Source organism: Miniopterus natalensis, chromosome 21 (assembly GCF_054644295.1).
Source record: "Miniopterus natalensis isolate mMinNat1 chromosome 21, mMinNat1.hap1, whole genome shotgun sequence".
NCBI classification, from domain to species: Eukaryota; Metazoa; Chordata; class Mammalia; order Chiroptera; family Miniopteridae; genus Miniopterus; species Miniopterus natalensis.
Genome location: NC_142101.1, coordinates 10,982,048 through 10,995,215, shown reverse-complemented (window position 1 = coordinate 10,995,215; position 13,168 = coordinate 10,982,048). Strand labels below are relative to the sequence as shown.

General features: G+C 35.5%; 1 protein-coding gene across 3 annotated transcripts in view; it reads right to left on the bottom strand.

Moving 5' to 3' along the window:
• The window catches only part of CATSPERE (catsper channel auxiliary subunit epsilon), a 40,699-nt gene that overhangs the window by 25,238 nt on the left and 2,293 nt on the right, over positions 1 to 13,168 (bottom strand). For 2 of the 3 annotated variants that reach the window (XM_087828913.1, XM_087828915.1), the window contains exons 2-9: positions 13,032 to 13,080; positions 11,952 to 12,025; positions 11,595 to 11,664; positions 11,025 to 11,095; positions 8,615 to 8,639; positions 6,850 to 6,927; positions 4,201 to 4,307; positions 2,719 to 3,211 (exon numbers count right to left, since the gene is read on the bottom strand). In XM_087828913.1, coding sequence (XP_087685039.1) covers positions 2,719 to 3,211; positions 4,201 to 4,307; positions 6,850 to 6,927; positions 8,615 to 8,639; positions 11,025 to 11,095; positions 11,595 to 11,664; positions 11,952 to 12,025; positions 13,032 to 13,080 — 967 coding nt within the window. Of the gene's footprint in view, positions 1 to 2,718; positions 3,212 to 4,200; positions 4,308 to 6,849; positions 6,928 to 8,614; positions 8,640 to 11,024; positions 11,096 to 11,594; positions 11,665 to 11,951; positions 12,026 to 13,031; positions 13,081 to 13,168 lie in introns of those variants that run through there. The other variant, XM_087828914.1, reaches the window with a different exon arrangement.

Sequence of the window (13,168 nt, the reverse complement as noted above, 5' to 3'; positions counted from 1 at the left end):
GGGTAAAAAAATATTATCAAATGAAGATTCAACTTAAAGTTTAGAGTTCATGTTGCTGGAAAAGTGTGAAACAACCCTCAAGGAGGAAACAGGTTAGAAACAAGATGAGCCCTTCATAGAAAAGACTCACTCACAGCTATTTTCATTTTTGGCAGAGGGATGGGAAGAGGAATGTGCCATAAATATGATAGATGGAAATTCCAAGGAGCCCCAGCCCTGGAATGAATTTCCACTCACCCACAAACTCTCTCCCATAGATCTACACTTAGTGCTTGGGGCAAGGCAGGGGAGCTGGGAGATCCCTCTGAAGCATTCAGGGCCTCTTGCAAATGTAACACATAAGCTTCTGAAGATGGGGAGGGTCAGGCAGCAAAGCTGAGAGAAATCCACCTGCATTCTGGATTCTCAGGTACCACAGGCTGGGAGTGGGATAAGAGAGCAGAGAGAAACTTTCCCTCTGAGACGTGCTTGGCCTTTACTCAAATTGTAAAGCAGCCTCCCTGCCAAGACTGGGGACAGGGAAGCAGGAGAGAAAGACACATCTGCCAAGGCACAAAAACCCAGGGGCAGATGAGAGAGGAAAGAGAATTTCTTGGTGATTAAAAGAGAAGCTCACTGCTAGGCTATAAAGTAGAGACAGCGCTCTCATGGTTTGGAAAGCTGGTGGCTCAGTTGCAAAGTATGAAGAGAGATCTGGAATCTTGTCAGTGCTAAGATCCCAAGCATGGCTAAAGGAAAATAATGCTGATAAAAATGTTGAAGTTTCTAGTGGGAAAGAGGCCACATGATGGGCAATCAGCTGAGATATGTAAATGACAGGAAAGAAGAAAATGGAAATGCTAGAAATAAATATGATGCCAGGAATGAAGAATTATTAGATACATTTAAGAGTGAATTGGGAGAAGCAGAAGAAACAGTGAACTTTAAGACAGTTAATAGCATGTATATTAACTGAAGTACAAAGATAAAAGCATAGTGAAAAAAATGAACAGGTGGTCTGAGATCTATGGGACAACATTAAGTGGTTTCATACATGTGTTTTTGGAATCCTAGAAGGAGAGGAAAAGAGAATGGTGCAGAAGAAATATTTGAAGAGATAATATCCAAGAACATCCCCAAATTAATGAAAGACATAATCCCAGAAATCCAAGTTCAGTTGAACCTCAACAGAATAAATACAGGGTGGAGCAAAAGTAGGTTTATAGTTGTGAGTATGCAAAACACAGTTTTTATTCCTGTATTTTTATTCATTAATTATTGTATTATTTTCCATACGAACAACTGTAAACCTGCTTTTGCCCCACCCTGAGGGTTGACTAACTTTACCTCAGTAATTTAAGTATTTCACTATCTTCTGACTTTCATTGATCCTAAGTATTGTATTGTCTGTGTTTATAATTTGCATTTTTGGTTTGAATACTTTTAATATCTCTTATTAGTCTTTTATACCCTGAAATATCATTATTTTGTGTCTAAGTGGGTTTCCTATATTAATTGGAATTTATTAGTATTTCAGGATTGAGTATTGATATCTTTATTTAACCCTGAAAAATTCTCAGCTCTTTCCCATTCTCTCTGATTTTTATTTGGGATTCTGGTTATATTTTATATTGGGTTTTCTCTTTTCCATTAATCTCTCTTTCTCTTTTACCTTCTTTTTTTGTTTTCCACCCATTTTCCTCCCAGTTTTACATTTTGTTTAATTTCTTATCTAATTTACAATTTACTCAGTTATTTTGTTGTATCCAATCTTCTATTCAAGTTTTCCATTAAATTTTGTATTTCAGTTAGTATTAGTTTTACCTAAGTTTATTACATAAAATGTCATATTTCAACATTTATTTTTGCATATTAAATTTTTTAAAAATATAATTCACATACGGAAAATGGAGCAAGTGGAAATATATGTAGCTAAAAGATTTATCGCAAAGCAGAAGTCTGTGCCATGACTATACAGGTAAAGAAATAAAATCTTGCCAGAGCTCCCCAATGCCACTCATATTCTCTCCCAATCACTACATCTTTCCAGGATAACCACTAGCCTAAATTTTATGGGAATGAATTTCTTGTTTTTAGTTTTACTAACTGCCTTGCCATTTGATAGACTTTTTTATGTTTTCCATTTTTTTCAATTTATTTAAATCTAGTAAAATAATATTTTATATCTGTCAGTCCCAATATCTGATTCCTTGCAAGAACGATTCTGCTCTTTGCTGTTTCTGCTGATTCCTATGGCATCTTATTTTCTTCATATATCTTTCCTCTTGGAGTTTCCCTTACTTCCATAGAAGCCCAGCTATGTACTTAAAAGTTTTAAAGTTTTATGAAGCATTTTAGGTGTTTCATAATGCTGTAGCTTATTCACTATATTGTCAGAAATTAAAGAGTTAATTCATTTTTGAGAGCAGATGGAGTTTTTGTTTGGGGAAAATAACCTTTTGACCTTTTGCCCATGTCAAGGTAAAAAAAATCTCCCATAATATGACTAAATGACTGCATAATCATAGACAAGATTCACTTTATTCTCTGTTGTCGGAGGTGCATCTCTGTAAAGGGCTCTGAGAAGTTAGGTCAGGAAGATAGAGCTACTTACAGCCATAAGTAAAACAACTGCAAAAAACTGCATAGTATAGTCTCTAACATATCACTGAATTAAAAGGTATGGTAAGTATATATAAATGTGTAAGTGTAAATACATATATGTAATATTTTACTAACCTTCATTAAATATTGGGTCCAACACCATTTTCTTGTTCTAGTGCCAATAATTTCTCCTTCAGGAAGCTCTTCCTTGCTTCCCAGTCTTGCAAATTTGGTCCAAGTTTTTATATAAAGGTTACCATTTATCAAAAAAAATATTCCATCCTTAGTTATGCTCACATTAGACACATTGTGTCTTTCTTCCTTAGTGAGGATGCCTGGAGGCACTCTGACTCTGCTCCAAGTATGAAATGAATCGTTGGTTTGAAAGGTCTCCATATCGGCTACAATAACAACAGATGAAGGCGCGCAATCGTTCCAGTCCATCATTAATGGGCTACCATATGGTGAAGAGAGTGGTAAAAAGCCAGGCATCTCGGGTATTGTCAACCAAGGAAAACTCAGCAGGAAAAGCAAATCTGAAACGAAGCAATCTTGGAAAACCACCTGATTGCCCCTGATCCTTTTCAGCACATCATCTGCGGATATTGGCACCGAGATATGCCAGGTCCTAAGACGAGGAAAACAGAAAATGCAAGAATAAAATGGTATCTTTCTCTTCTCCCACCCATCTTGCACTGTGTTGGCATTTATCACCTTTAAAATGTTTATTTTATTTTTATCAACATAAACCTGGGTAAAATAAACCACAGAGTACTAAAATGCTGCCCATTTCTCATCCTCTTCACACTTGTTCCCAAAGGAAAACAGTCTTGACTCTTAATGCTCTTTCCTCTGCAACATGTCTTCATATTCTCAAATAAATATTCTTATACTGCTCTCTGAATATGTGATTTTTATACATTATCTGCTGGCTTCTTATATGACAGATGAAGATGTATCTCTCGCAGCATATACCTACAGATACATCTTCTTTTCTCTCAAATTAATGTCATGATGTTTAGCTAAATCTATAGTTTATATTATTAACAGGTATATATTGTTTACTCCTGAGCTAGTTATTATACTAGGAAGAGAAAATATATAATCATATCAATAAGTGCGTAAAAAGTATTTGACAAAATCCAACACTCATTCATAATAATAAAAAAAACAACACCTCAGCAAACTACCAACAGGAGGGCACTTCCTCAACTTGATAAAGAATCATCTTCAAAAGAAACACACAAAAACCATGATGATGGGAACCTATGTCCTTTCCTCGTAAGAACAGTCACAAGGCGAAATGTCTCCTCTTACCACCCCTAGTCAACACCACATTGGAAGCGCACATTAGATCTTTTAGTTATAAGTTTCTTGGGGCTCAAGAGGCTAAGAAAGGCTGTGTAAGCCTCATGATAACTTACTAACCTAACAGTACTAGATTGCACTTCTCAAGCGGAATTTGTGATGTGCAGTTATGTGTGTGCATGCATGAGCACGCACAGGCCTGCGCACTGCTGGTCGCAACACTTGTGACATCAGTCACACCACTGTGATAGTCATTTTACTGAATTTTGAAGATGATTTTTTTTTATTAGAAATGTAAAAGTTAAATACCCATTCCTCATATTTCTACTTGGAAAATAAATTTTTTTCCTCATAAACGAATGTATGGTTGGCTTCTGTCCCAAAGTGGCCAACTGCTTGCTAAGTACAATGGAATTCTGTAAAAAAAAAAAAAAAAAAATTCTTTTTACTCTTTTCACAGTCAATTTTATTTGGAAATTACATCATGTTATTTTGATTTTTTTATTTTAGTTAAGACATTGTTTGTATTGATAAATTTACCACATTTTCAAGATTCAGGTTTGCTTTTTTCCACCATTTGTCCCCCCATTAGAATTTATGAATTATAATTAAGTCATAATACAATTTGAATATACTATGCACAATCAGAATCCTGAATGAACTAAGACTATGAGGACCCTTAAGTGAATACCCTTAGTTTTACTATCAGTGAAATACATAATGGAGCCTCGAAAACCAATCTGTTAGAATTCTCTCTCTATATGAACCTGCCTTCAAAGCAACATATCCTTTCAAGGCAGGTTTCAAATAATATCTGGAGGCTTTAACAAAAATTTCCTTAGTAATAGACAGATATGACATGCTCCTTCCTTTTCTCATGAGATTTAAGGAGAGGTTGAATTGACCGGAATTATCCCTAATAAGGTGGTTTTAGAATAGAGGCGATGGTTTTATTATGGGGAATTCCTAGAATTAAAAAAAATCAGAGAATGAGGGTCAGTCTAGAATTCCATAGCTCCCTTCTGCCCTAATCCTCTAATAATACTTCTGGTTTAATTTCCTAGAAATATGTCAACCGCCTACAAAGGAGGCTTTGAGATTGCCATGATGAGTGTCAGTAAGGGTGTAGCCACTGGAAATATGGGATTATCCAATAGGATGATTTAACATTTTTTAAATTTTTTTTTTTTTTTAATTGATTGCAGAGAGAGGAAGGGAGAGGGAGAGAGATAGGAACATTGACAATGAGAGACTCATTGATCGGCTGCCTCCTGTACGCCCCCTACTGGGGATCAAGCCCGCACCCCTGGCCTGTGCCCTGACCCTGAATGGAAACATGACCTCCCGGTTCATTGGTCAATACTCAAGCGCTGAGCCACGCCGGCCAGGCTACCCTATTTTTGAGAGTAGGAATGGTGGTCAGGGAAGGCCTCCCTGAAGAATACACATTTAATGATTTTGATAGAGAAATACAGCTTCACCTGGTAAATAATGAATAATAATATTTTTATTTTGTTTCTGAAAGTCATATTCACTATTCAGAATGTTAAATACAACTATCTTTCATATTTCTGTATAGAAAAACAGTAAATGAAGCATTCTTAACATAGCTTGGATAAGATAGAAATAAAATATAATAGGCAACACATATGACAAGATGACAGAAAAAGGGACAGGTCAAGAAAAAGTTAAGACAATCATGTCAACAAACTTAAAAATATGTTTTTTCATTAAAAGGGTAATTCATGGTATTAAAGAGAATTTTATAAGCATAGAAAAATCACCACATAGAAATGATCAAAAATATAAAAAAATAGTGTATTTTCTTAGGATTTACCAAATGTAGGACATTGTTATATATTCATGTTATATAAACAGAAGTCTGTATAAATGATAGCATGATATTCTACTGAGTGAATTATTATCATTGAATTAATCCTCTATTGGACATTTAGGTAGTTTTATTTTTTTCACTATTGGTAATATTATTGCCATAAACACCATCAGACAGAGTCTTTTCCACAGTTAGGGCTATTTCTCTTTTGATTAGATTCTTGGAAATATGATTACTAGGTCAAAAGTTATGAATACTTAAAAAATTATTGATACATATGACCAAAATGATTTCTTAGAGAACTATGACAACTTACTTTATTACTAGCAACCTGTAGCAGAATAAATTTTCCTATGCTAGTGCCAACCTTTGCATTATTATTTTTAAAAGTATTTTTCTAGTTGTAACATTAATATGTGAATTTGTGTCTTTGCTTACGATGTTTCCTCTATAGCAACTGCTCATTCCCTTTCTTTTCTATTCACATTTTAGGTCTCAAGTCAGGTATCACTGCCTCCAAGATGCCTGCCATGATCAAATCAGGATGTTTTCACATGAGTGGTTTGAGGGAATTATTTTAGTGCTACAGTTTTGATAAATCACCCACAAAGTAGTTCTGTCAAAATGTAAATTGTCTCTTTGGGTTTTCATCAGTCAACGTGTAACGTGCCTAAGAGACACTCAAATCCTAACTCTGTCCCTGACCCTTCATCTTTCATTCTCTTACTTAACCATCTCTGACTGAACTCTAAATAATCCCTAATTTTTGACTCACTCCTGTATTTTATTTCACCTGTGAACCTCAACCCACCCCCTGGCTCAATAAGGGACTGGACAGATTTTTTTTGAGAGATGACTTCAAGATAGATGCTCAAGGAACACTCATAAAGCACTTTAAAGGTCAGCCCCTTCATGAGCAATGGGACGCACAGAAAATGTGAAAAATGCTCAGAAAAGAATTCTAAAGAAACATTTAAAATTGTAGAGATTGAGCACAAACTCAACTTAACGAGTAATTAAAATGTATTTAGTTAGTTCTGGGCCACTTAAAATAAATTACTCACAGCCCTTAAAAAAGAAACGTAGCCTATTATTTTATCTATGATAATAATGTTTCCACCTACTGGTGACGGTTCATTTGCACTCCACAGCAACTCTTTTGGATCTGCGTTTTCTGGATCGTATATCCATAAAACGATAATCTACAAAATAAATTGTTGGCATTTCTTTAAATTTTGGACACATTTCATTTTTAGTTGTGGCAAAACATAACCATAAAAATGTTTTTATTTATTTTTAAAATTATGATTGTCCCGTTTTTATGAAACAACTCAAAGACATACGAAGGAAGAGTTAATAAGATGCCTCTACATCTGAGGTAACTAATGTTAAAATTTCATAGGAATGCTTATATATCTTTCTCTGCGCTCACAGACAGACACAGCACCGCCCTCCCCACCCCCACCCCACACACTCGCACACATTTTACAAGAGTGAAGTCACACTACACAGGTTTTTTGTAACTTGCTTTTGCCATTTGATCCACCATGGCCATTTCATTACATGCAGATCTAATTCTTTGTTTTCTTGTTTCTAAGTTCTAGTGTCACGTGGGGACATTAGTTTCAGCTCCTGCGCTTTCTATCTGCAGACACACATTAGAACATCACCCCTGTCTACTAGGGATTACACTGTGTCTAATATCCTTAGGTCAGAATTCAATTTTACAACTTTGACTTTTAGTTCTTTTATTATGTCTGACAAAAAAGAAAACTCCTTAACTTGCTTTTAAATTCTATACACACGCATGTGCCTTTATTAATGTAAAAGTTGGTACTGGCTGTATACAAACACATTTTCTAAAGGCATTTCTATATGTTTTGTGTGAGATGGGGGTTATGTTGCATTATTCGGGTCTGTAATATGTTTTTAACTTCTGGAAGTTTCCGTCTTTTTCTCATATTAAAATTTCTTATCCACAAATAATACTTTCTTGCTTTTTTTGCATGATTACAGCTCTAACCTTAATAAACAATTGTATAATGTCAATTGGATTTGGAATAAGAGTACGTATCGATAGACACATGGGCTCCTTCAACCATCTTGATCCAATATAGGAAGTTTACTTATTTATTATTTTTTACTGTATCTTTTTCTAGTATATCACTGCTTTTAGAAAATTAAAATACCATAGAGCTTTAATTTCTACATATTATCACTTGATTTCAATTTTTAAAAATTTGAATATGTCTATCATATTTCTGATCACCCTCTAACCCATATATTAAACTTTTAATCTCAAGACCCATTTATTGTCTTAAAAAGTACTGAGAATTCCATAGAGCTTTTGTTTGATATGGGTCAGACCTATCAATATTTACCATATAATAAATTAAAATTGAGGACATTTAAAAATATTTATTAACTTATTTTAAAAACTACAATAAAGCCACTGACAGGTTAACATAACCAACATATTTTTATGAAAAAGTAACTATTTTCCAAACAACAACAACAAAAAATAGTAAGAATGGTTGTTTTACATTTTACATTACAAAATCTTTTTAATACGTGGCATAAAAGAACAGCTGGATTGTCCTCTGTGTTCCTGCTTTCAAGCTGTTGGTATATGTTGTCTTGGTGGAAGTATATAGGGAGAGTCTATCGTCACACAGGTATGAGGCTGGAAAAGGGTAGACCTCACAGACCTCCTTAAAAGGTCTGTGGAGCCCCAAATATATCTTAAACCATACCTTGAGTACCACTGATGTAAGCAAATTTTGTTGAAAAATTAGTTTGGAAAACTCTTCTGGAAATTGTGGAAGATAAGAGGGAAATAATACAGCAGTGCTATATGAAGGATATACAAAATTTTAAAAAATGTTTTACCTGCGTTAAATTGTGAAGGAAGTTCCTGTTGGGAAAAAGAGGAATCATATTTTAGTAGACAGTATGCTAAATATTAGTTTGAATATTCTACTTTCAATACACATGTCTCTAAATCTTGGAATATTCTCTTCATATTTCATTAGAGATGAATTATTACGTGCTAAATGTAAAAACAACTACATGTGGCCCTGGCTGAGTAGCTCAGTTGGTTAGAGCATCATCCTGATACACCAAGGTTGAGGGTTCGATCCCTGGTCAGGGCTCATACAAGAATCAACCCGTTAGATTGGTGCTTCCCAAATAATAACGTACATACAAATGACTCCAAGATCTTGTTAACGCGCAGGTTATGGTTCGGTAGGTCTGGAATGAGGCCTGAGATTCTGCGTTTCTAAGTTCCCGGGTGGTGCCTGTGATGCTGGTCCTCGGGCCACACTTTGAGTAGCAAGGCCCTATGCTGCCAATAAATGCATTGGCAGTGGAATGAGCAAAAAGACTCCTTCAGTGGCACACCTTGGCATCGAGCAGGCATGAGCTATGAATATTCTTGTTTGAACATGTGTGAGTCTCAAAGACATAATGTTCAGAGAAAGAAGCGAGTCGCAGATGAATACACGATTTGATTTAAATAACATCCCCAAACTGACAAAACTAAACAATTTCTTGCAATCAGGTATTGGTAAACTATAAAAAAGCAAGGAATCGTTTCATATACAATATTCAGGATAGTAGTGACTCTTGGGGGATGAGTAGGATGTGATCAGTATGGACATAAAGCTTAGTCTAAGGTCCTGGTAATGTTCTGTTTCTTGACTGCGTCATGGACTCATGGGTATTAGTTTAATTCTTATTTGGTGTGTTTACAGGTGATAGATTGTGGACATTTTATAACCTCTGTAACAGAAAATACTTAGATCCCCCTGAATTCTCTCTTTTGGGCAAGCCTGTTCCTTTCCCCCATCCCCCTGCGGGTGCTTCTACTGGTTTTGTTTTCATGAAGGACTATATCTGGATGAGGGCAGACTGGAGGCCGATCTCTTTCACTAGCTCTTGGGGCTCAGTGTGTGTGACTGAGGCTGGAAACCCACGAAAATGGCTATAAATGCTTTCTTGGTAGATTCTCCTCTCTGATGTTCCTATGGTCTCTCCTTGGGGGAAGTAGTAAGTAGCCCATTTGACCACAGAGGCAGGTTCTGCTCCCCAATTCAGCTGTACAAGGAATCCCCCCCCCCCAATTTTCCCTCATCTATTTCTCAATTGGTTCAAAACCCACAGGGGGAAAGCTGGTGGTTGCTTGGCATCCCTGAAACCCCCAACAAGGACAGAAGCCTGCTGGTTTCATGGTAGAGACTTGACCCTCGCTTTCTGGGAAGGTGGCAGTAATTCGGAGAATGGCTGAATGTATGCTCCTGGAGGGGCTTGTGAAATGCAGTTACCAGGACTTTCAATCCAAAAACTGTGCATAAACTGCTGAGCCATCTGACTTCAGGGACCATGTGGACCAGGACAACGAAACTATCAACAACCACCATGCTTTCTTGAAGACACCAGTATTCTGATCTGTTCTGCCTGGGTTATGTGCCAATCCTCAGCTAAGCACGTGGCCCACAAAATATGGAGTAATAGAGTTAGTGTCATCTAAAAATTACATGAAATTAACCATTTCCTCACAGATTAGAGGAGGGGTAGTTCCCCCCAAAGAAGGGATGTTAAGTAGATAAAAAGAAATAGGTACATTATAGTTATCTAGTGAGCTGAGGCTATAAAGACAGTTCTTTGTATCCTATACAATGCTTAGGATATTGTCTTGACTATGATACTAAAAGATATTCTGATTCATTGATTTTTTTTTTTACTTATCGAGTGATTTTATAATGCAGTTAATTATTTTTCTTGTACCAGTTTTCCCTTCTTAGTTATACTCATTCATTCTCATGTTACAGTGGGTTTGAAGAGCTACCCAAGACAGATAGTCCTTTTGGAATATAAAGTTTATAACAGAAATAAAAGAACCTTGTAGTCTGAAAAACTGGAGTCAAATCCCAATTCTATCTTTTAGTGGCTGTGTATTTGTGTCCAAATTATTTAATCTATTCAAGCTTCCATTTCTGCATTTATAAAATAAAGATAATAATCCTTACATTTGTGTGTTTATTATGACAAGTTGAGAGAGATAATTTACATAAAATAGAAGCAGTACATGTTCAAATAGTGGTTGCTATTGCTATTTTTATTATTCGTTCTTCAATGTAAGTTTGGCAGTATATTTGAGGCTATCTTGATTGGTGGATGAAAGCTATATGGAAACTATAATGTGGATAACCCATTTGTTAATTTTGTTGAAACTTAAAGCTAAATACTCTTAAAAAGCATTCATAACCTTTGTATTATGCAATATTATGCCACTTACTTAACTTTATAATACCACAGAAAGCACGTATTAGAACTTTCCACAGATAAATGACGTTCTTCTTCTACATCCTAAAAGAAAATGCAAAAGAAACTTCAACATACGAAGTTAACTTTAAACTAAATACAAATTTAGATACAGGCATCAACATCATTATTTCATAACTTATAATGTGCTAATTATCTAAGATTAGAGGAAGTATAATAAATAAATACATGGTTTATTCATAAAATACTAGTTCAATTCTTTAGTTACTCTCTGTAATTAGGATGTGAGACCCCCTCAGCTGGGAGTACTATTATTGCAACCATGGTAACTGGGGATTTAACATACCAATAAAAAGGCTAAGGTGAAAGTCATATATCATTTCATAACTTATAATTTGTGGAGAGAGATCTAAAAAGTAATGACATGTGACAGTAATTTGAAAATACCTCTTATTTATAGTTACAACTTATACTATTTAAAACAGGTTAAATTAGGTTGAAAACTCAAAAAAAAGGGGGGGGAAATAAAGCGTAACATGGATGATTATGCAAGTTTAATGAGTTATCATTAAAATCAACTTACTGAGTTTATAACAATTGGTTTTATAGTCTGAAAACCAGGAGAGGAACAACGCAGTTCTGTCGTGGGCGATCTAGCATTTAAAGAAAACACGAAAGGAGAAATAAGTGAAGATGCATATGAGATTAATAAAAATTTTCTTGCTAATCCTTGAGCCTAAAAACTTATGTATGCTAGTAAGAAAAAGAAAAAAGATAGCAATATTTGACTTCTACTTTGATTTCATTTTCCTTTTCACATCTATTTAATAGGAATAAATTTACATCAAGTCACAGCCTTGAGTCTGAATGCCCACACGATATGAATGCTTTGTCACATGTAAATACACATACACGTTGATATTCACGACAAAAATATTACCTTTTATTTTTCACAGAGCAAGCTGCTGGCACACTCCACTCAGAAAATGAATTTCCTTCATACTCTAACTTAATCTAAAAAATAAGATAAAATAGTTCAAACAAAAAATTTGCTCCAAAATTTTCATCTCATCGTTCAGATGTAGGGTTCAATTTTCTGGGTCCTTATTATTTAAAGAAATAATTAAATTTCATTTCTTTGAAATTATGTAAAGTAATACAACAAAGGAAAAGTAACAACTTTTCTGGGACACTCAGTAGTCTGCTCCAAAATTATAAGATTTTTATTTCAAAAATAATATATTAAGCCCAGCTGGGGTGGCTCAGTGGTTGACTATTGGCCCATAAACCAAGAGGTCACTGGTTCGATTCCCGGTCAGGGCACATGCCCGGGTTATGGGCTCCATCCCCAGTAGGGGGCGTGCAGGAGGCAGCCAATTGGTGTTTCTCTCTCATTGATGTTTCTCTCTACCCCTCTCCCTTCCCCTCTCTCTAAAATCAATGAAAACATATTTAAAAAAATAATATATTAAGTATCTAGGAGGTGACTGGTACTCTAGTAGGTTCTGAGGATAAAAAAAGAAGACAAATGAGACATGAGGTTTTTTTATTTTTAATTTTTGAAAAAATACTTTTAATTGATTTCAGAGGAGGAAGGGAGAGGGAGAGAGAGGGAAACATCAATGAGAGAGTCATTGATCGGCTGCCTCCTGCACGCCCCCTACTGGGGATTGAGCCCACAACTGGGCATGTGCCCTGATGGGGAATTGAACTGTGACCTCCTGGTTCATAGGTCGGTGCTCACCCACTGAGCCACGCCAGCCAGGCATGACATGAGTTTTTTAAAATTAAATCACAAAATACTCAAATCAACAGTACTTATTTTTGCTACTTACATATTTAAGGACTATTATTGGAGAGGGGGATCTATATTAGGAAGAAGTGAAATGAAGGATATGAAACAAAAATAAAAGAATGACACTGTGCTATACAACTGAGTATGATTAACTCTGCCCTCTGTCCTATGGTAAAATAAAAAAAATTAATACTTAATTATAGTTTAAAAAAATTAAACACTTACAGTACTTCTGGTATTAAAAATGCCGTAATGTGGGCTGTTAGTGTGATATCTGTGGAGGAAAAGGTCAAATATTAATATTAAAACGAATTTCTCCTCCAAAGAAGAGGTATTCTATGCATGGTCAGAGCATGCCTGGG